Source organism: Psittacula echo (genome assembly GCF_963264785.1).
Source record: "Psittacula echo genome assembly, chromosome: 24".
In the NCBI taxonomy this organism is placed as follows: Eukaryota; Metazoa; Chordata; class Aves; order Psittaciformes; family Psittacidae; genus Psittacula; species Psittacula echo.
The window spans coordinates 6,247,776-6,268,806 of NC_137759.1; the positions used below are offsets into that span (position 1 = coordinate 6,247,776).

The 21,031-nt window shown below is 51.4% G+C and overlaps 1 protein-coding gene across 5 annotated transcripts in view; it reads left to right on the forward strand.

Moving 5' to 3' along the window:
• GNG7 (G protein subunit gamma 7) overlaps positions 1 to 19,438 on the forward strand; it is a 70,278-nt gene extending 50,840 nt beyond the window's left edge. For 4 of the 5 annotated variants that reach the window (XM_080634016.1, XM_080634014.1, XM_080634017.1 and 1 more), the window contains 3 exons: positions 11,276 to 11,394; positions 14,829 to 15,045; positions 19,134 to 19,438. In XM_080634016.1, the coding sequence (XP_080490142.1) occupies positions 11,314 to 11,394; positions 14,829 to 14,954 (207 nt within the window). In that variant the 5' untranslated portion in view covers positions 11,276 to 11,313 and the 3' untranslated portion in view covers positions 14,955 to 15,045; positions 19,134 to 19,438. Of the gene's footprint in view, positions 1 to 11,275; positions 11,395 to 14,828; positions 15,081 to 19,133 lie in introns of those variants that run through there. The other variant, XM_080634015.1, reaches the window with a different exon arrangement.
• The last annotated feature ends 1,593 nt before the right edge of the window (positions 19,439 to 21,031 follow it).

The following is a 21,031-nucleotide window of genomic DNA, read 5'->3' on the forward strand; positions in this document are numbered from 1 at the left end:
TAATAGCTACAGTAAATGTAATGAAGAAACCCTGTTTCTTTTTCCATAACACAAGAAAAGGTAGCTGAGGGGCATATTGTGCTGGGAAGGTTCATAACAGCCGTGTTACCCTGATTATTTAGCAGTTCCCTATCTTCCCAAGCAGTGTGGAGCAAGCTAGGCCCAGCCATACAATGACGATATTGTAGCTTGTGGTTCTGATGTAAGTCCCACCAAAGACTCTTTCCACAATGAAAACATGAAGTTAGTTGAAACCAAACTCCTCGCCCTTTTCATCCCCTGCAGACAGCGCTGTGTGAAGTGCAATAAACACTCTCTGCTGGGTTTGCTCAGCACAACAGCTCTCTGAAGCCCTGCAAAAGTCCCAATATCTTCTGCTGAATAGAGACTATAATTGGCACAATGCTCCTAAGTCTGGTTCTGCCAGGATTTGCCTTGGATTCTTATGTTAGGGATTTCTTGTAATCTTCATTAAATTCCATATGGCTAACTTTGGTGCTAAACGTGTGATCCTGTTGCGGGGACAAGCAGAGGGATGCCTTTGGATTTGTCTGAGTGCTCATGTGGCACAGGAAGATACTGGCTGTTTTGGAGTCTCAGGAAAGAGACTTATTCTTGTGATAAGATCATATTTTAAAGGACAGCATTTTGTCTGGGCATCATGCTTCAGTGTACATATGCCAGAGACTTGTTTCTTTGCATTACTGACAGGGAAATTCTCTGCTGCTTTCTCTACCAGAACAGCTCCGCTGGCTGATTCAGACCCATGCCCTCATCTCTGTTTTCTTTCCTTTTCCCTTGTAAAACAGTTTGGTGTCTCCTTTTACCAAGGCTGGTTTTGAGGCTCCCAGGCAGAAAGTGGAGGCTTGCTCTTTCAACTATGCGGAAAAGCTTGAGATAGGGCAGCAATAAAGGTAGTATTTAAAAGAGGTGGACACAAGCACTAGTGACCAAATGGCCTCCACTTTAAAACAGAGTGGGTTTTTTGGGTACCTGACAGTTCTCCCTTGCAGTGCTGAAGTTTTGGCATGCAGGTCCAGGTACATCGGCCTGTTCCTCTGCTTACAGCTGAATATGAGAGCATTGCATCTGCACAGTGTTTCAGTTGGTACTGTGTTTCAAACCGGGGGCAAGGTGGATGTGGCTGCTTTAGTCAGAGGGTTCTCCCTCTTTGGGCATTTGCTTATCTGTAGAAAGCTCAAGTCACTTTAAAAGCCTTTCCAGCCACTCAGCACCCAAGGAGCAGAGGGAAATGCCAGGCTGGCTGAGGGCTGCTCGCTCAGCAGTGTCATGGCTGATGCCCTTCAATCTGCTGATCTCAGGATGAAGTAACTTTTGCCTGTGGGACCGATAAATTCCTGTGGCCTCACGATGCACTCTTTGTACGCTCAGTAAAGAAGGGAATGGAACACTGTGCCGTGGTAAAACTTCCCCTGCCTACTTTAAATCTCTTGAGTGCTGATGCTTGCAGCATTTCCCGGCTCAGATCTCGGGAGTTATGGGAAATTCCCAGGAAGCTTTGTGATACTCAGCCTAAACTTCCCTTTCTTTTATCTCCTCCTATAACTTAATACTCCCGTGCCACGGCGCAGCCCAGCTTCCTGCTTAGTCTTTATACCCTCCTGTGGAATGTGGAACTGCTATCAAACCCTCCCAGACAAGGACAAACTCTGCAGTGGTCTAGCCAGGATATACACATTTAGTTCTCAATCTACCCACTGCAACCAGTAAGCCGGTACCTCTCTCTTTTCAGGCCACAACTGAAGACACAAGCCTTTGTGTCTTCAACTGTGCTTATAGCCAGGTCAATGTAGGACTCGAGGACCTGAGAAGTAGGAGAGGAAACTGCAGGTGACTGGAAAGGAGCAGATTCAAAGCAAGAACCTGTAGTGCTGTGCCAGGGGTGAGAGGTTTTGGGGTGCAGCAGTGGCTCCTGCCAGAGTGAGCTGCAGTTTTGCCTCTGCAGAAGCACTGGAGCTGCTCCTGCACAGATCACACCTACGTGGGCAACTGAAACCGGTGTTGGAGCTTGTTCTGCTTTCCTGCTTGTTTGTCCTTCCTGAATAGCTGCTGCTGGCTGAGAGCTCAAGGTTTCACAGCCGCTCCGGAGCACACGGGGAATGGGCAGCTCCTGTGAAATCCTGTGGCCTGATTCTCGTAACAGCGCTGGTGTGGGAGCTGTCGGAGCTCACTGCTTGTGTGCTGGTTTTCCCCTCTGACTGCACTGACCAGAAATGCGGGAAGGATGATGAGCAAACAGGCTTTGCAGTGCAAGTTTTGATTTATTTACTTGCACTCAGAAGCAGCCCTTAAGCACCTTCACTAAAGCCCAGCTTTAGTTCCTAGGTTAAATTATATGGTGGAGCATTTATTGTTTATCTGGCCACCTGTATTGTACTAATACAGTGGACTAACAGAAAGGCCCAGTTGTGGCTCCAGACCTGCAGGAGGGTAGCCAGATCCCTCCAGGGTCCCTACTGCTTGGCCACAAGCTGGTGTGGTTGCTGTTGGAGCTGCTTCTGTGCACCATGAATGCATCTTGCAGCTCCCACACACCCAAGCCAAGGAGAAAATGGCTTTGCATTTCAAACCCGGGGTCCAGCTGGTTGTGATACAGCTCCTGGGTGATGGCTCCAGGTAACAGCCTATGGAAGTGCCTTCGTGCTCTGTTGTCTGAACTTGGAATGTGCTGCAGTGACTCAGGATGCAGGATCTGCAGCACTGGGGTGGTGGTTGTGTGTAATGGCCATGGCAGTCCTGCCACAGGTCTCCACCCAGCTGTCACCAAAGCTGCTGCAGATAAACTGGAGGAGTTTAAAGCCAGACCTAATACAACAGTGTGAGTTAGCTGTGTGGGGCTCCTCTGGACACCACAAGGTCTCTTGGATGTTCTGCAGCTTAGCTGGCAGATGTGTCCTGCAGGATTTCACGCTCACTCAACCAGGTAGTCACTGCCTTTAATGGGAAGGAAATGGAGCTACTCGTCTCTAGGGATGTTTTCTCCTTCCAAAATCCTTGGACAGTTCGAAACTAGAGCAGTTCAAGAAACAAAATACTTGAGCAATTACTGGATCTTATGGTAAAGAGACAGCTGTATCTGAGGCACATGCCCCCTTTCCTGTATCTGTACTGCATGCTCGTTGCTGTTAACTTGTGACATGGGTATCCAGGAGGAGTATCAAGCAGCTGTGCTATCCTCTTTGGACAGCCATGCTGCTTGTAAAGCCTCCTCTGAACTTGGGGCATAAACCTGTTAAGGCACGAGGGCTGTACCCCGTGTCACCTCAGCTGGGTGGCTGCTGAGCCCACTGCCATGCTGCTCTGTGTGGCTTCATGCTTCAAGCCCTATTGTATGTCAAGGAGACATACCTTGCCATAGAAGTGCTTGGGAAAACCCCAGAGACTCGGAGCTCAGGGGTTTCAGTGCTGCAACACTGACAGAAAAGCAAACACGCTGTTTGCCCACCCAGGCTCTGCAAAAAAGCCAGTTTACTTCTGTGTGTCAAAAAACCCCAAGGCTCTGACACCTTGGCTTGGGTGGTTTCCATCTGGAAACAGACAGACAGAAAGACTGGAGCTGGGGGTGGAAATAAACCTGGAGGAGCAAATTGCTGTCTGTATGGCCCTGAAATTGAGGGTGAGACTTCTCTTGGCCCAGTAATGATGTGATTTTAAGCTGAAAGTGAGCTGAAGTGCAGGGCTCGGCCCCGGTGATGGTAGCTCCAAAGGGTCTGTTGCTGCCGTGCTGGAGCTGCTGGTGGCTGCAGGAGGGATGTGAAATGTCTTAACATACATGGCCTAGTTACAACCTGTTGTAAGGATGCTGTAATTTATTGAGGGAGGGACAGCATGAGGGGACATTTTGTAAATCCCAAGGCGCTTACAGGGCACTTTGGTAACTTGTTTACTGCTAATGTGAAATGCTTTGGCATCCCTCTCCGATATTGAGCATGCCAGTCAAGCTGCAGGTGATGCAGAGCAAAGTGTGGAAAATAAGATGGATCGTTTCGACGCTGAAAGGTGGCTAAACCCTCATCGTGAGCAAGAGGCAGAGCAAAGCCCAGTGCTTCTCATCACTGCTTCTCCATCCTGGGGTGGCTTCTGGCTGCAGTTTCCCCCGAGTACTGTCACACACCATAGAAATGTGGAGGTCTTAAAGGAGGGGAGGGTGAGAGAAAAAAGTGCTGCACTCGGGGGAAAAATTCAATAGCTCATTCAGCTGTTAAGCTACTGATGCAGGAAGTGTAAAAGAAAAATGGAGCCTCCTTTGTTCTGCCCAGACAAGGAGTAAATGCCATCACCCTAACAGCCTTTTTCTGTTCCAGAATAGCATGAGGTCATCTTTAAAAGCAGTAACTACCAAGCAGGTTTACACTGGGTTACCAGTCTCAGGCTTCCCCTTCATCCAGCCCCTTTCCTGGCACCAGCCTGTCTCAAGGCCGGCGCAGGATTGCTCCAGAGAGGTGTGTGTTGCTCCACTCCCATGCTGGGGCTGCCGCCAGGTGCCTGGCCTCACTCCAGGGCCGTGATGGAGGGATTGCAGGCTTTCTCCTAGGAGGGAGCTGCTTGATAACATGGGTCTCTGAGCATGGCAGGCTGTGTGCTGGAGGTTCTCGCCTCTCCAGCCAGGGTCGGATGCCCTTGGGCTGCCAGGACTGATCCTGCATTGCCTGTGATCACATGGGAGATGGTTTTATGCACGTTTGTGGCTCCAGACTTGGTGCTGCCTCAGTGGTGCGGGATGTTTCACCCTCCGGCAAATACACACTGTGCTGTACTGCAGTGAACACTCTTTAAAAGCTCAGTTTGGTTAAGGCTAAGATCCAGGAACAGCCTTAGTACCTTCCTAACCCTATCATCTCCCCACGTCCCTTCATCAGCACAGTGTACCCTGGTACCTCATCGCACTGGCCCCATGATGAGAGGATGTCCAGAAGATGATGATGCTCCAACCACGCCTGGCTGTGAGCTGCAGCTCATGAAGGCTACTGGAGGTGTGCTCTGCAGCAGGCAGCTCAGCACAGGAACAGCCATAAACACAAGTCTGACAGTTTTGGTTTTAATCTGCAGGGGGGAAGACAAGAGCAGCATAGCTGGCAGTTACTCTGCTGTTTGCTTGTTTATTTGCCCTGCTAGGAGTGGCTGCTTCCAGCTATGAGAAGTATGGGAAAAATCCAGAAACCAGAGGGATCGGTGCATATTTCTTTCCTAGTGTAATGCTTCCTGCAGTTGGGCTGACGAGGCTGTGGGTGGGAGCATGCAGGTGGCACCGATTGCATAAAAAGGAAAGGGTTTTGTGCCGAGTCAATGGTTGCCAGTTTTGGGTGTCAGCCTTGCAGCGCAGCACCGGGTCTCACAAGGTGCAGCTCAGAGGCGTGCTGAGGCAAGCCCAGTTTCTTGGCACACACCGCGATGCCGAGGGTGGCAGTTTCATCCTCATGACCTGGATCCTGTTGGAACGTTTCGATGCAGTGCTGAGGGCAGGGTGAGACAGGCCCCTCCATGCATGGAGCAAAGCGCAGGCTGCCAAACCCTGTCCCGCAGTGACCTTGCTCCGTGATGCCTCCGCTGGAGCAAGGTGAAGAAATGGATGAAAGGGCTTAAGTGGGCAAAGCCCTGCTCAGAGCCAGACCAAGATGCTCGACGGAGGAGGCGTCTGCTTTGACACAAGCTTGTGCTGAGTCATGGCTTGTCAGAGCCAGCGCTGCTGTCAGCGCTGTTGCTGCGCGCCTCTGACTCAAGAGCTGTGCTGATTTGGGGTGGTTGGGTTTTGTCCTTAGTGGGACAAAAAGGAACCGAATCATTACCTTTGCAATCTACCTGATAGGAGGAGAATTAGCTTATGAAAAAGAAAGCCTCTGTGAGAAATAGAGATGCCTGCTCCACTGTCTTAAGTCCATCTTGCTTGGATGTCAGAGGGCTGTGCAGTACAGATACTTGGTACTGACAGTGCAAAATAGTCCCATGTAAATGCCTTTCTCACACTTGTCTTGATGGAAACATTGGAATACCGATAGTAATACACTGCCTGAAGCACCCTGCTTTGTAAACACTGAAACACTGTTTTTGCTGAAGGTATATGAAGAACGTGAACACAAGAAAGCTGCTTTTGTAACGCTTACTGTGATCCTTCAAATTCTTTTGTTTAGTGATGCAACCTGATCTAGAAGGGGATATTTGTGATTGTTCTTGGGTCAGAGACTGAGCTGATGCAGGACACAATTACGAGCATCCAGACGTGCCTTCAGTTCATAATCCCAGAATCATTCGGGTTGGAAGGGACCTCTGGACATCATCCAGTCCAATCCCCTGCCAAGACAGGGCCACCCGGAGCAGGTTACACAGGAACACGTCCAGGCGGGCTGGGAACGTCTCCAGAGAGGGAGACTCCGCAATCGCCTTGGGCAGCCTGTTCCAGTGCTCTGCCACCTTCAGTGGAAAGTTTAAGGTGTTTTCCAGCCCTAACCGTTCTATGTTGAGGTGAAAGGCGCAACGCAGTTTAAACCAGCAAATCCCAATTGTTGCAGGATTTGTGCTAATTTAACTGCTGGGACTCTGTCTTCCAGTGCTTTTCCTAAAATAGGCACAAGTGCTCACCGTATGTTTGTGTTGTAGCCACATCAGAACTCTGGACTTGTTTCCTGCATTCTCCATTCTGCTCTGCCCCTCTCCTGCACTCCTGACTCCCTGTTTACTGCCCCTCGCCTGCACTCCTGACTCCCTGTTTACTGCCCCTCTCCTGCACTCCTGACTCCCTGTTTACTTGCTGGAACATTTCATAATCCTCCCTCACTGCTGCTTTTTTTGGCATTGACCTTGGAACACCGCTGATCTCTTCCACGCTTTTGTGTTCTCTCACTTTTCATTAATTTGGGGTGTTTCACTCCCTGCAGCAGTATTTTTGAACCTCCTAGGTGTGGAATCTTGCTGCAGCCCCAAGCCCTGTTCATACCTCCCCAGTCTAGGATCTGCAGCTGGAGGAACAGGGAAGCAGCCCAGACAGTTGCGGGGCCATCTGATGACTTCAGCCCTCCTGGAATTGCCTGCATGAAGAATGCACACCGACTTAGCATCGTGTTAACGCAATAGGAGTAGTTCCCAAAAATTGGGTTGTCCTTTCTAGGCAGGAATGCTGCTGGGCAGAAATGGAAGATGGATTAGCCGGGAGAGCACAAAGTGCTTTGGCAAAGATGCGATGAGATTTATTTCCTGCTGAATGATGTCCATGCGTGACTCGGCAGAACACGGGTGGCCTTCGCATTGTGCAGAGTCACGAGGCGATACCAGGAAGGGAAAAGCCTGCCCTGGCCAGGCGCTGGCCGCTCTCTGCAGGCGGGAGCAGGAGGAGGTCGGTCGTGGCTGAACACCAAAGGCTTGCAGGAAGGAAGCCGAGCTCTATGAGTTATTTCTCCGCAATCAAATGACAGAGTGGTGGCAGGAGGATGTGCATGAGACCTCAGTGTCCTGACCGTCCTATGTTGCTTCCCCAGGCCCAGCTGTAGACGCCACCTCCCTGTCCTTTTCTAATGCCGGTTTCTTTAAAACACACAGATTGGAGAAGGCACGAATTTGCTGCATCCTGCGTGTCATCTTGATTTGCATCACACACACTTTACTCCGCTTCTGCATGGCTTTTCTTCCGAATTCCTCTATCTCACGTTACTTACACACCCCTGTGAGTCTGCTGAATGCCATCTTTAAGGTTTGGCTTTTAAAACCCCCCAAGGACCCCCGTTTGTGCCATGCAGCAAAGCCACTGCATCTTTTGTATTGATGGTCTCCAGTTGGTGATGACATGCTTAGTTAATTATTCTCCAAGGTGACAGAAGCAGGTTTTAAACTGTGTGCAGACAGAGCAGTCCTGTTCCCTGACCTGTGCCAGCAGCCTGGACTCAAAAGTGATGCAGGTCCTGCTTCATCTCTCAGAGCATGGGAGCACGTGGCTGTGGTTCTGGTGCTGACCAAACCTGTGCCATCAGCGGGTCTGAACTTAGAGATGCTGAGGAGCCTTAGGGGTGCACAAGATGGGCAGCATCCGGCCAAACTCCCCTTGACATTTCTAAGAGCTCAGCCGCTGAAATTTGTACTTGGAAATGTAGAACACTGAAAGAGGAACTGTGCTGTCAGTGCGGTTGCAGGGAGCCCTGCGTCATGGTCGCTGGGTGAGGGCAGCTGAGGAGGAAGCAGAAGCTGCTGCTGCTGAAGCTGCTAAACCTGTCCTCATGGAGTTCGATGCTGCTCTTCGTGCTTGGGAGAGGCAAAGTGCATTGCTGCCCTAGGCAAAGCAGGGGCTGGCTGGCTGGCAGATGACAATGATGCTGGAAAGCAGTTGTTAGCAGAGGGTCAGGGGAGGACAGATACCTGCCTGCTTTGGTGCTGTAATGACTCAGGCAAAGTGTTATTTCTGATTTACAAGTGTTGCCTTTGCTTTGCAAAGACTCCATGAAACCCATAGCTTTCAATGGGTGATAGGCAGAGTAAGCAGAAAACTTCTCGCCCTTGGCAAGGACTTTTAAGACACTGGTTTGGTAATTCCTGCCACGCAGCAGGACTCCCCATGCTGTATGTAATAAAACACATTCTTCCTTCAGCCAGCCTGGAGGCCCCTGTGAGGCGCGAGCTGTGGGATGCTGCAGGGACCAGGACACGAGTGCTGTGGCAGAAGTTCCTTTGAGTAACTTGCCCTCTACTGATTCATCAGCCTTGTTCTATAAACAGGAAGCTGGGAAAGTACTAGCAGGTGATCTTGCTGCAAACAGAAGTTGGATCTGTTTGGGATTTTTCTCCAGCTGCTTGCTAACTCTTTGTGTAGGTGAGCAATTGTTTGGCAATGAGGAATGAACTTTTTGCAGTAGGGAGGTCTTTCAGGTTCACGGTCCAGATTTAGACAGAACTTGACTTTGAGACAGAGTTTATCCCCAGTCCTAATGGTGCCTGAGCTGTTTTGAAATGCTTCAGATCGGAGGGAAAGATCCTTCCCTAGAGGACCAGTCTGCTTCCCTCTCCCACTTTCCACAGTACCAGACTTTATTTCAGTAGCATGGCTTCCCACCTTGCCCTGACTAACATCTTCCAGGGCTGGAGAGGTGGAGATTTCCGAATAACCCTGTTAATTCAGGGAATGCTCCCATGGCAGAGTTGCTAATGCTGTCTGAAGCACCATTTGTTTTCTCCCACAGCATTCGGAAAGCAAACGAAGCTGAGTGCTGTTCAGGGATTGAAAGGTTCAGCACGCATTGCATGCTGCTGCCAAGCAAAATAATCCTTAAGAGGGCTGCTGTGGTCTGGAATAAACTCCCTTAATGTCTAAACATAGGCGAGACAGCTCAAGTCTGCTAGGATTTTAGATGGGGCAGACACTCCCCCCTTTCTTCCCTCCAGTAAAGGCAGCAGTTCAGCGTCTGCTTTGAAGCTGCTGGTCCTAGGGAGAAGACAGAGTGTCTCTAATTAAAGCTAGCACGGAAGGGCTGCAGTGGGCGTCTGACTGGAGCACTGGGACCACTCCAGTATCTGACCCCATGTTTGCTTTGGCTCTTTCCTCCTCCCTGCATCATCTCATGTTTGTCAGGTGGTGGGAGGTGGTACTTGGGTGCTCGCTTTCCCTCTCCCACTGTTCCCTGCCATTGCTGAATGATCAGGGGCTGAGTCACTGCCGGGCAGAGCAAGGAAGTGACTTTTCCTGACACCTCTGCAGCAGCCCCACAGAGATGATCCTAAAGAAATGACTCGAGAACAATGTCTGACCAAGGGAGTCTGATTTGGACGGTGTGGCTGGAGCTGCCCTCCGGTGTGCCACAGCCCTGTGTGCTGCTCCACTGTGACAGTAATGGATTACGTTGGTCTCATAGACAAACTTCTTTCAGTTGCTGCTTTGGAATGTCAAGGATGGTTGTTTAACCGCTTGCATTCTCCCTTCCATGAGAGATGAGCTATTGGTGCCTCAGTGCTTTCATATCCAGCCACATCTGTGCCTGTGCCTCACTGCTTGTCCCCTGCTTCCATCCTATGCATTGGCATCTCAGAAACCTCTGTCTCTTGCCTCAGCCCTGGCTTCCCACCCATGGGGCCATCCATCACTTTGACTTCATTTCTTACCCTTTTGAGGATCGTTGATTTGCAAAACAATGGATAAAGAGCTCAGGTCTGAGTTTGTACAGTATTTCTAGTTGCTGCTCAGAACCTCTTTGTGCAGAGGAAATCCTGACATGGGAGTCAAGGCAGAACAAAGGCAGTAGTGCCCCAAGTAGGTAAGAAGCAAGGGTGAACATCCAGGGACTGTGTGTGCTCACAGCCCAGCATCATTCCCATCTACCTTCCCCCTGCCTCGCTGCAAGCAGGTTACACAGGCTGGAAGATTCCTCTTTGCTTTTCCAGTCAGTTGAATGCATCTGGCAGGACTTTCTGCAGAAAAAGTGTCATTTTGAAGCAAGTTTCGGTTGGTTTTGGGTTGGTTGGCTGTTGTTTTGGTGGGGATTTGGTTGGTTGGTTTTTGGTTGGTTGGCTGTTGTTTTGGTGGGGATTTGGTTGGTTGGTTTTTGGTTGGTTGGCTGTTGTTTTGGTTGGTTGGTTTTTGGTTGGTTGGCTGTTGTTTTGGTGGGGATTTGTTTGGTTGGTTGGTTTTTGGTTGGTTGGCTGTTGTTTTGGTGGGGATTTGGTTGGTTGGATGGTTTTCGGTTGGTTGGCTGGTTTTTTGGTGGGTTTTTGGTTGGTTGGCTGTTGTTTTGGTGGGGATTTGGTTGCTTGGATGGTTTTCGGTTGGTTGGCTGTTGTTTTGGTGGGGATTTGTTTGGTTGGTTGTTTTTTGGTTGGTTGGCTGTTGTTTTGGTGGGGTTTTGGTTGTGGGTTTTTGGTTAGTTGGCTGTTGTTTTGGGGGGTTTTGGTTCATTGTTTTTTTGGTTATGTTTTTTAATTAATTTAAAAAATAATAATTTTAATTGATTTTAATTAATTTAATTTTAATTAATTTTATTTTATTTAAATTTTAATTTTCATTTATTTATTAATTAATTAATTTAAAAATAATTATTTTTAAAAAATTAACTAAAAAAAAAGCTGAAAAGAGTCCCCCAAGACCAAGAGAGCTGCTTAAAGGAAAGGAGAACCTGAAGCAGAATCAGGAAACGTGAAGTTGGTGTCATCAGTTTAGAGCTCGTGGAAGCTTTGCATGTGGGTGGCACTGAGGACAGCAGTGCACAGCCATGTTTGAGGTTGGTGCCTGTGGCACAGCAGCTTCACACCTGGTGTAAACCCTCATCTTCCCCTTGTTGTTCTGCAGTATTCTCGTGGGCTGGGGCCTGGAGCCAATGGCAGACAATGTCAACAACTAACAACATAGCGCAGGCCCGCAAGCTGGTTGAGCAGCTCCGCATAGAAGCTGGCATCGAGAGGATCAAGGTGAGCACGTGCGACACGCCGCATCTGGGGTGGCAGGGATGCACCCTCAGGCAAGTGCTTTGGGTTTTCCACACACGCTTTCATGCTGCTGCAGTGTCTCTGGCTTGGGTGCTGCAGCATTCCCAGGAGAGGTGATTCAGAGCAGCCTTGCGGAGAAAGGACTTGGGGGTGTTGGTTGATGAGAAACTGCACATGAGCCGGCTTCAGTGTGCGCTGGCAGCCCAGAAATGAGCCGTATCCTGAGCTGCATCAAAAGGAGCATGACCAGCAGGTCCAAGGAGGCGGTCCTGCCCCTCTGCTCTCTCTTGTGAGACCTCCCCTGCAGCCCTGTGTGCAGTGCTGGTGTCCTCAACATAAGAAGGACATAGAGCTGTTGGAACAAGTCCAGAGGAGGCCATGAGGATGATCAGGGGCTGGAGCATCTCTTGTATGGAGAAAGGCTGAGAACATTGGGGCTGTTCAGCCTCGAGAAGAGAAGCTGCATGGAGACCTCATAGCAACTTCCAGTGTCTGAATGGGGCTACGAGGATACTGGAGATGGACTCTTCATCAGGGACTGTAGTGCTAGGACAAGGGGTGATGGGCTCAAACTGAAAGAGGGGAAGCTCAGGTTAAACCTAAGGAAGAAGTTCTTTCCTGTGAGGGTGCTCAGGTGCTGGCACAGGGTGCCCAAAGAAATGGTAAATGCCCCATCCCTGGCAGTGTTCAAGGCCAGGTTGGACGGTCTTGGGTGATGTGGTCTAGTGTGAGGCATCCCTGCCCTTGGCAGGGGGGTTGGAACTGGATGATCTTAAGGTCCTTTCCAACCCAAAGCATTCTACGTTTCTGAGACCCTTTCCCACAGGCACTGGTAAGGTTGTAGCCTGGGCAGCTTCTCCCAGGTTTTAGAGGTGATCACACAACCCAAAAGCCAAGCAGCCCCTATCATTAGGTTCCTTGGGGCTCAGCTGGCCACATGCAACCTGTGAAGACAGTGAAGCTGCAGGGGATGGATGCAGCAAAGCTGTGCTGGCATGCTCACATACATTACAGTCTTCTTGCCCCATCTTTTTGCAGGATGGCCTCACTGCTCGTATGCAGTTTCTCTCAGAACGTTGCCGCTTGCACAGATATTTCTCAGCTGCTGCTGTTGCGAGTTCTTGTGAATGAAGATGGTGACATGCCTTCACTCTGGTTTGAGGCATGTTTGCAGTACAACTAGGGCCTTCATTTTGTGCTACAGTTGTCCAGGATAGCAAACCGGAGTCTATGCTCAGCTGTGTGCTCCCTTTGGCACTGGAAAGTTGGAGCAAGTAATGTGCTCACAGCCACAGCATCCCCTGAGCATCCCCAGTGGCCTGGTGGCTGGGGCAGGCTGCAGCCAAACTCCCTGGGAAGAAGGGAAGGAGGGAGCATGTTCATGGAAAGTCACTTGTCATGCAAAGGAAACCCTTGTGCATGGTGATGAAAGGCACAGTGAAACGAACACCGTAAAATATACAGGTGTTAAATCCACCTGAGAGATTTTAATATAGTTTTACTGGTCAAAGAGTATTTTCTTTGACTTTCGGTCCCTGCTAAGTCTGTAGCAGCAGATCCCGTGTCATCTCTGGTTTTGATGTGCCGGAGGAGCTGCTACTGCTTTGTGTGTATATATATATATATACACACATATATATATATTGAGGCATGAGGTTTTGTAGCTGTTTTTAGGGCCACCACTTTCCAGACTCCAGTGATGGTGCATCAACAAGGCAAATTTAGGGAAGAAAAACTAAATTACAGGTCTTCCCCCAGCACAGACATTGTTGACTCTGCTAAGAATTGCCGTGTTTCAGCTCCAAGATCCCAAATGGTGCACGCCAGGGAGGATGGAGGGTGTGTGTATACTTACCAACCTTTGTAGCTGCGACTGTCTTAAATGCTTTGCTGGGAAAGGGCAGTGGTGAGACCACGACATGCTGCTATTTAGGCTGAGTGGAGAAGATGTGCTATCTGGGTGAGTTGTGATCTGCACACCCAGCTCTCGGGTGAGTGTGCCAAGTCAGCCAGCTCCTGAGTGCAGTGTCAAATGAGTGTTTGCTCCTCCAGCTCCTGCTCTCCACACCTCGCAGCTGAGGTTGCTGAGATAGATAAGTCACTACACTTCTGAGCTGAGGGGAAGGGGCTGCCCCAGCAGCAATTACTTAGGAGCAATTGCTGTTTTACGTAATGAATTTAAGGTAGAGCCTTGACCTTGTCTCTGCCAAGCAGTTTTGCTGTTGGATCCCAATGTATAAGTATGTTGAAGTGCAGGCCAGCAGCAGTTTGTGATCATTAGAGGTGTTCATTACTGGTTAGGACTTCAGTACTTAATATTGCGGTAATACCTGGAGACTCCCCACAAAAGCACCTTGTCTGATGCAGTCTCTGGACCTGCAATTCTGGGAAACACCAGAAAAAAGGAGGAGGGTTCCTACCCTGTGGTGTGAAAGCACAGCTTAAATGGGTTTTGCCCAAAGCTGCAACAAACCAGGGTTTTGTTTGTTCTCTTTGCACTCTCAGTTGCTGCTGAGGGGTTTAAGAATGACAACACGCATCTGCAGGTTCCTGCTGGCTGTGTGCTGCAGCATCCTCTGCAAGGCTTCAGAGCACAGTGACCCTTGGATAGTGCTGCAGTGAGGGTAGCAGAGCTGAGGGAGCAGGAGGTGGCATGTAAGTGCTTTAGATCTAGGAGCCCCTCATCAAGGCTTAGCTCAGCTGAGAGGGACAAGTCATCCTGGAGCCAAGCAGCTGTGGAGATCCTTGGAAGGCAACCGCTGCCATAAGGCTCTGCAGCTCCAACAGGTCACATCTGGGTCTTCCAGATGTGGCCTGGTTGTGTCTGTGTTTTGGGTTTGCCATACGTTCGACTTGCTATTAAGTTAATGAAAATAAAAGCGGGCTGATGCTCGTCTCCAGCTGCCTGCATCTCCCTGCCTGAGCTCTCCCCATGCCTCCTGCCTTCCTCGCTGCCCACCACCACGGCCCCATCTCTGCCAGGCTGCTCTGGGCTCCCACTTCCCAGAAGACACCTTTGAACTAAAATAAGCAGAGCCTTAAGTATTAGTTTCTAGCTATTTCAAAACCCCCCTTTTTAACATCAGAGGATGGCCGCTCCGGCAGGCTTTTATTTCTCCTTTTTTATCCCAAACCCCTTAAAAATTAGGACAATAATATCTTCTTTTCAATCTCAGAGCATTTTTCATGTAGTCATTGCTTTATTTATATCAGACCTTACAAACGTTTTCTTTTCTTATGTCCATTTCCTCTCTTCTTTTGTTGCCATCTCCACAAAGTCTCTGTTACAAAAAGCAGAACATGTATTCTCTTCCTCCCCGCAGAGCCCAGGAAGGGGTCAGTGGTGCTGCATGGGCTGAGCTTTGCACCTTCACCTGGATGTTCTCACTAACCTTCTGCTTTTTGGCATCATTTAGGTCTCGAAAGCATCCTCTGAGCTAATGAATTACTGCGAGCAACACGCCAGGAATGACCCGCTGCTGGTTGGAGTGCCCGCTTCGGAGAATCCTTTTAAGGACAAAAAGCCTTGTATCATCCTATAGCTTTGCTCGCTCTGGCGTGTGCAATCTCTCAGGCAGGGCACTGTTCTCCACCAACTGAAACCAAGATACAAACTTATAACTGTGCCAAGGGGTAAATACTAAATGTTGGATTCAAATAGAGTTTAAATCAGGGGGGTGGGAGGGGAGGGTGGGGGGGTGTAAAAGATTGCAAGTGGTTTTAGGGACTGGTGCCTGCTCCAGGGCAGGTGCTGCTCTGAGAGGGGTCAGCATTTACAAAGAAGAAGGGAAAGAAAAAATCCAAAACCCAGGATTGAGGCGGGGGGGGGAGGTGGTGTATTTTTAATAGCGACATTTGTAATTGGTACTGGGGTGGTGGAGGCAGTGGGGGTTCTTATTGCATCTGCCAATGCAAGATCTAAGTAGTGGGACCTCCCCATAGAAGCTTTGAACAAAGCTCTGAGTGGGTCTCATCCAATTAGTTTCTAATTAGCACATTGGTGCAAGAATTTGCTCTGTTCCTTGAGGAGGGAACGAGGGAGAAGGGTCCAGGTGAGGAGTTATTCTGTAGAAAACCAGTGCTAAAAAGGAAAACCAACCAAACCAACCCAAACACAGCTTGGAAAACCGCTGTTGCAAATGGGTAAACTGAGGCTGGGGGGGAGGAGGAGGATGGAGGCCAGGAGGCTCCCTCCTTGTGCCGCAGAGCTCCGCTCAGAAGAGGGGATGGTACCACAGGAAAACGCTCTCTAGTGTCAGATCCATTGGCCAAGAGTTTCCATGAGCAATGTTAGGAAGCCCAAGGCATGGGAGAGGCTGGGCTTGAGCTGCTCTGATCGCTTCAGGGGTTTCTCTGTGCTGTTATCACCCGTTTTCCCAACCAGGACTGTACCAGGGGTGTGGGGGGGAGCTTTCCGTTGTGCCATATCACATGAAAAGTCTTTTTAAGTTTGTCTTTTGGTGAGTCTTCGTTCAAAACACTAAATTTGGCAGATCCATGAGCATTCCTCGTCTCCCTTTCTCTTACCAAGAGCGGCAAATGGGATTTGCTCCACAGAACCCAGTTAATTCGGGGAGGTGAGGGTAAGGCTGTAGAAGAAGTTAAGTTCATTTCCCATCCCTTGGAAATCTGGACATGCCATTTCAACGGGAGCGCTCTGTTCACCAGTGTTAAACATTGCATCGCTGGGGAGAAGGTGGCTGAGGAAGAGGGGACAAGCAGGCAAGCCTTCCTCCCGCTGACCACCACAGAGCCCTGATGGCAGCAACAGAGCCCATTGGCTCCGTGCTGGGGCAGATGGATGCTCAGGAGGAAATACCAGAGCTCAGGGAAGTCCCACTGTGTTTCCCCCTTGTCGCCGGAGCTGCTACCCCACGGTAGGCAGAGGCACGGTTCCATTTCCTAACCAGCATGCCTGTACCCGTTCCCAGTTATCCTGAACACAGACACCCCATGCCGGGGTCTGAATACAGGCGATGACAGGTTTCAGTTTTGGGAAGAGAAGGAGAAAAGGAGACAAACCAACACACCTGATGTGAAACCTTGGGAGTTTTCCCATTCCCTCAATGCTTTGGATTTGGTTTGAAATGCCCCGACCTCCCACTGGGATGGAAAGCACAGGCGGCTTATCCCTTCCTGGGACAGGGAGTGCTTCCTGTGGCTGCCGGGAGCCCCTGTGAGAGGGAGCCTGGAGGAGGCTCTGGTTCACCTTTTGGTATTGGACCGTGTTCACCCTTTCTGTCATGATCCAGTTGGAGGGAGGAAACCTCACGCAGCACATACTGCATAGTGCTCAGGCTGGTCGGACTTCATTGTCCAGGCAGGGTACTGGGAGGCTTCGCTGGCTGCTTTTCGGAGGCTGATGGTTTTCCAATGCCAGAGGCCGGCTCGAAGGCAGGGATTGGAGCAGAGCCTGCGGTTGCGTGGCTGGTACCCAGGGAGGGCGGGTTGTCATCAGGAAGAAGGGCAGCCTCAGAGGTTCTTCCTCCCCTGACACAGAGTTGGGCTGTGGAGTAGTGGCTGAGTGCAGCCAGCACCTCTCCAATACCAACCAGCCATGCAGCCAGCTCGGCAGTGTTGGCAGAGGCTGTGATTAGCAGAGCTGCTTCATTTACCCTTCTTGCTTGCAGGTATCTTTCCATCCCTTTCTTTAAGTACGTGGTCACTTGCCTTTTAAAACCAAGTTGGAAAACGCCCATACACACATTTTGAACACTAACACAAACCTTGGCACCTCCTATGTACGTCTTGCCGCTGCTCTCCTGGGGTCCTTCGCTGATCTGAGTGTTTGACACCTGTTTCCCCCCACCCCACTGTGCTGGGGGCTCCTGTCCTGGCACCAGCCTTGTGACAGGTTGCTTGTGATCACCCTGTCCCTGTGTGAGTGCTGGGGGCAGGTAGAGCAGAAGGAAGTGGATTTAGTTCCCTCTGCAGCCGAGCGTGTCCCCCAAGCTCTACTTGCACCCCGGCCTGACACCGCGCTAAGCATCGCCTGGCAGCCAAGGGCAGCAGCCCTGGCACAGCAATGGGCGATGTCTTTATGGTCTTGTGTATTTTTCTGTTAACTCTTTCCTCCAACAAAAGCTCTCAGACGCCGCATCTGTAGCGGGGAGCGAACTCAGTCCTGAGGTTCGCCGGGGTTTTGCCGCAGCAGGGCTTTCTCTTCTCCATGAGGGAATTTCCTCTGTCCTTAATCTAGTACAGTTCCAGCCTTATTTTTCTACTCCAGATTGCTGATTCTTCCTCTATGTTAGAGACCTGTGCATGGTGCTATAGCCGGTGACCCAGGCGGGTGCCCGAGCTGCAGGGCAGCCAGAAATACCTGCGCTCCGTGCGGCAGCGAGCAAGGGACTGAGGTTACCGCAGGAGCCATACACCGCTCCTCCGCTTGAGACCCGGCCAGGGGCTGCTGGCCCCCCCTCCATCACCGGCTCATGCTGCCCAGGGGGCTTCCCAGCACCCCCTGCCTGCACCCTGCCCTCCACAGTGCCCGGGACGGCAATGGGGCAGCTCAGACCCATGGTGGGGGGGGCTGCTGTGGGATGCTGACGCAGCCCAGTGATACAGGGTCCACCCCTTGTCCTCCCACCTGCATGGGCCACCACGCTCATCCCTGAGGTCTTGCTGGTGGGGGGGTGGCCAGTGAGGGGCAGGTTTAGGTCCAAAGCGTGGCTGGAGACGGGAGCAGGGGACAGGGAGCATCTGCTTGGAGTCCCTTAGGAAGGTGGGGACAGGGCTGGGGGCTCCCAGCACGGGGCTGCAGGTGGGCAGGGGGCTGCCGGTGGGTGCTGGTGTCTCTCAGCGGGTGGCTCGTTCGGTGGAAAAATCCTCGAGTTTGTGGGGTTTCTGTTTTCTTTTCTGTTGGAGTTTTTCTCCTTGTCTGAGTAAATCAGTGCTCATTCTGTAGGTGTTTTTGTAGAGCATAAATAGAAGCGCAGATTCCGGTAGCTGCTTGCATCTGTTCGTGCATTTGCTGGGCAAAAAAAGAGGAAAAAAGACAAAAAAAAAAAAAAGACACTTTTCAGGACTTTTTAAGTGCTCCAAATGGCAAAGGGGGAGCGGGGACCCCTGGTGAGGCACGGGCAGGCAGTGCTGTCAGCTCCAGCCTCACAAAGGCCTTGGTTTTGGATGTAACCATGTGCCCAAATCCGCCTGGCGTTTCCTTTTAGCATGTGGCAAAGCTGGTGCCAAAAGAAAGGAGGGAGACTGCGAAGAGGAAGGGAGAAGAGGAAACACTGCTCCTGTTTAGTTTGCCTTGTCCTCCCCTCCCCATCTCCGGGACCATCCCAGTGATGGGAGATGCCTGGCACCTGCATGGCACCGGCTAATGAAGCCTGGAGCCGATTCCCCTTCCTCTGAGTGCTTAAAAAGTCAACTTTAACCAAGTCAAAGTCATGCATTTCCTTCATTGAGCAGAAGCCACTTGTCTGATACTTTGCGCTCTTAATTTCTTCTCTCTTGCCTATTATAATTATTATTATTATTTGCCAAACTCTGATCTTGTTGCCAAACACAAATCAAGGTTTGTAAAGACTGTACTTAGGAAGTAATCGGTGTCTGTAACGTAGGCTCCTCATAACGTCTGCAGTTTTGGATCTCTTTGATTTTTATTTCTGGTGTGCCATAGCCCAATTCCTTGCACAGTGTTTAATATTTTGTGGACTTGTTGTTAAGAAGTGAAATTGATAATACAATAAAAGGCTCACTTTTCATTTTGCCAGATTTCCTGCCCAGCCTTGTCCTGCATCCTGCATCCCACATCCCGCATCCTGCATCCCGCATCCCGCCCAGCCTGTCCTGCAGCAACTTGAGTTCCTGCTCACGTCCTCATAGTGCTGCCAGCTTGAGGGCACCGCATGAGCTTCCTCCAGAGCTGGGATCAGTGAAGACCTTCCCACCCCTTGGGGTGTCTCAGCCATCTCCTCCTGCCCAAGGACACCTTGCTCATCCCAACCGGTTGGGATGGGGCCGAGCAGGATCCCCACCACCTCACTGGGTGTCACAGCCTTGCAGGCTGAGCTGGTGCAGCCCCTTCAGAGCCCCCTTCTCCCACACACGGGGGCTGCTCCCACCAACCTGATGCTCCCCACCTGCCCCAGCAGCATCAGGGCTGATGTTTATGGGGCCCTCTTGTCTATGGAGCTACAGCAGAACAAAACCAGGTGAAAAGGGAATAAACCCTTTACAGAAGGAGGGGGCCTCTGCCTGCAGCACCGTCTCTTCCCTTGGCTTCCCAGCAGCTCCCATCTCAAAGCAGCACCAGGGTCCGGTGCTGGAGCTGGCTGACGGCAGCGTTGCGCCACAGGGATTGCTTTCCTGGAAGGCAGAGGCCTCCAGGCAAGCAGCTTTGGCCCTGCAGTAACGCGTGCTGCTGCCATGGGCAGGCTGGAGCCACACTTCCCCTGCGTGCCTGGAATAGTTGGGATGTTTCAGTGTCTGACCTGAAAGGCTGAGCTGGGACAGGCAGCAGCAGCTTCGGTCTGTACAGCCCATGGTCCTTGGGCTGTATCACCCTGCACAGTGGATACCTGACTGCAGGGCTGGGTCTCGGGGGGACTGGTGCTGATCTTACGGGAGGCACAGGCATGTCCATGCCCTCCAGAGCCCATGGGGATGCAGGGGAGCAAAGGGGATGCGATTTCCAGCAGCATCAAGGGGAGACGTGGCCTTGCTGGGGTTGTTCCCCCCCACAGCCAGAGCTCCTGCGTCAGATCCCTGCACCCCTCATGTCACAGACCCCCAAACGCCTCTCAAACACAGGGGCACACATCAGGGATGCTGCTGCTTCACTCTTGTTTTGCTGGAAACCCACTGCAAGGCGAACCCAAGCCTGGCAGCACATGAAAGGCCCCTGGACACTCCTGCAGCACAGAGCTGGGGCAAGGGCTATAAATAACCCCCCCTCCCTCACAGGGCTGTTTTTAGCTTCTCCACAGCTATAATTAACCCACCTTTGCTGCCAGGACTGGAGAAGCTGCTGGTACCATGGTCCAGGGTTGCAAGGACATGGCTGGGGTGGCCCTGTGGACAGTGTCACGTGTCCCACCAGGCCTGGGCACAGCAGTGTTGGGGTGCACTGGGCTGGTTGCAGCGCTGCAGCCGGGCTCCCTGCACTGGCAATGCATGGCCCTGGGTGCCTCCCCGCATCCCTGGAGACCCTGCTCCAGCCACAGGGATGCAGGAGCTCAGCCCACACTCGGCAGCCCAGGGGCTCTCCGGTGTCTCTGGGTGGATGCAGGGGCGGATGGGGACAGAGCCTGGGGACGGGGCCAGCCCAGCTGCCTTCTGCCAGCAGCTGCCCAGACCAGACTCATAAATCAGAGGCTGTGGCCTCCCCTGTGCTGGGCTCAGAGCAGGATCTGGCCCGGCCCTGTCTGGCTGCAGCCACTCCAGAGCCAGGAAGGGGCTCAGTTTGCCCCCCCCCCATCCAAAACAGCACCATCCCTGAGCCTCCTCTTGCATGCCCATCCCCTCCATGCATGGATGTGCAAGGTCCTGGGGACCCCAGGGAACGTGGGTGCATCTGTGGGCTTCCCCCCCCCACGTCACCGGGACCCCTGCACACCCCCTGCACCCACATCATGGATCCAGGCCCCCCCCGCATTGGCATCAACCCCAG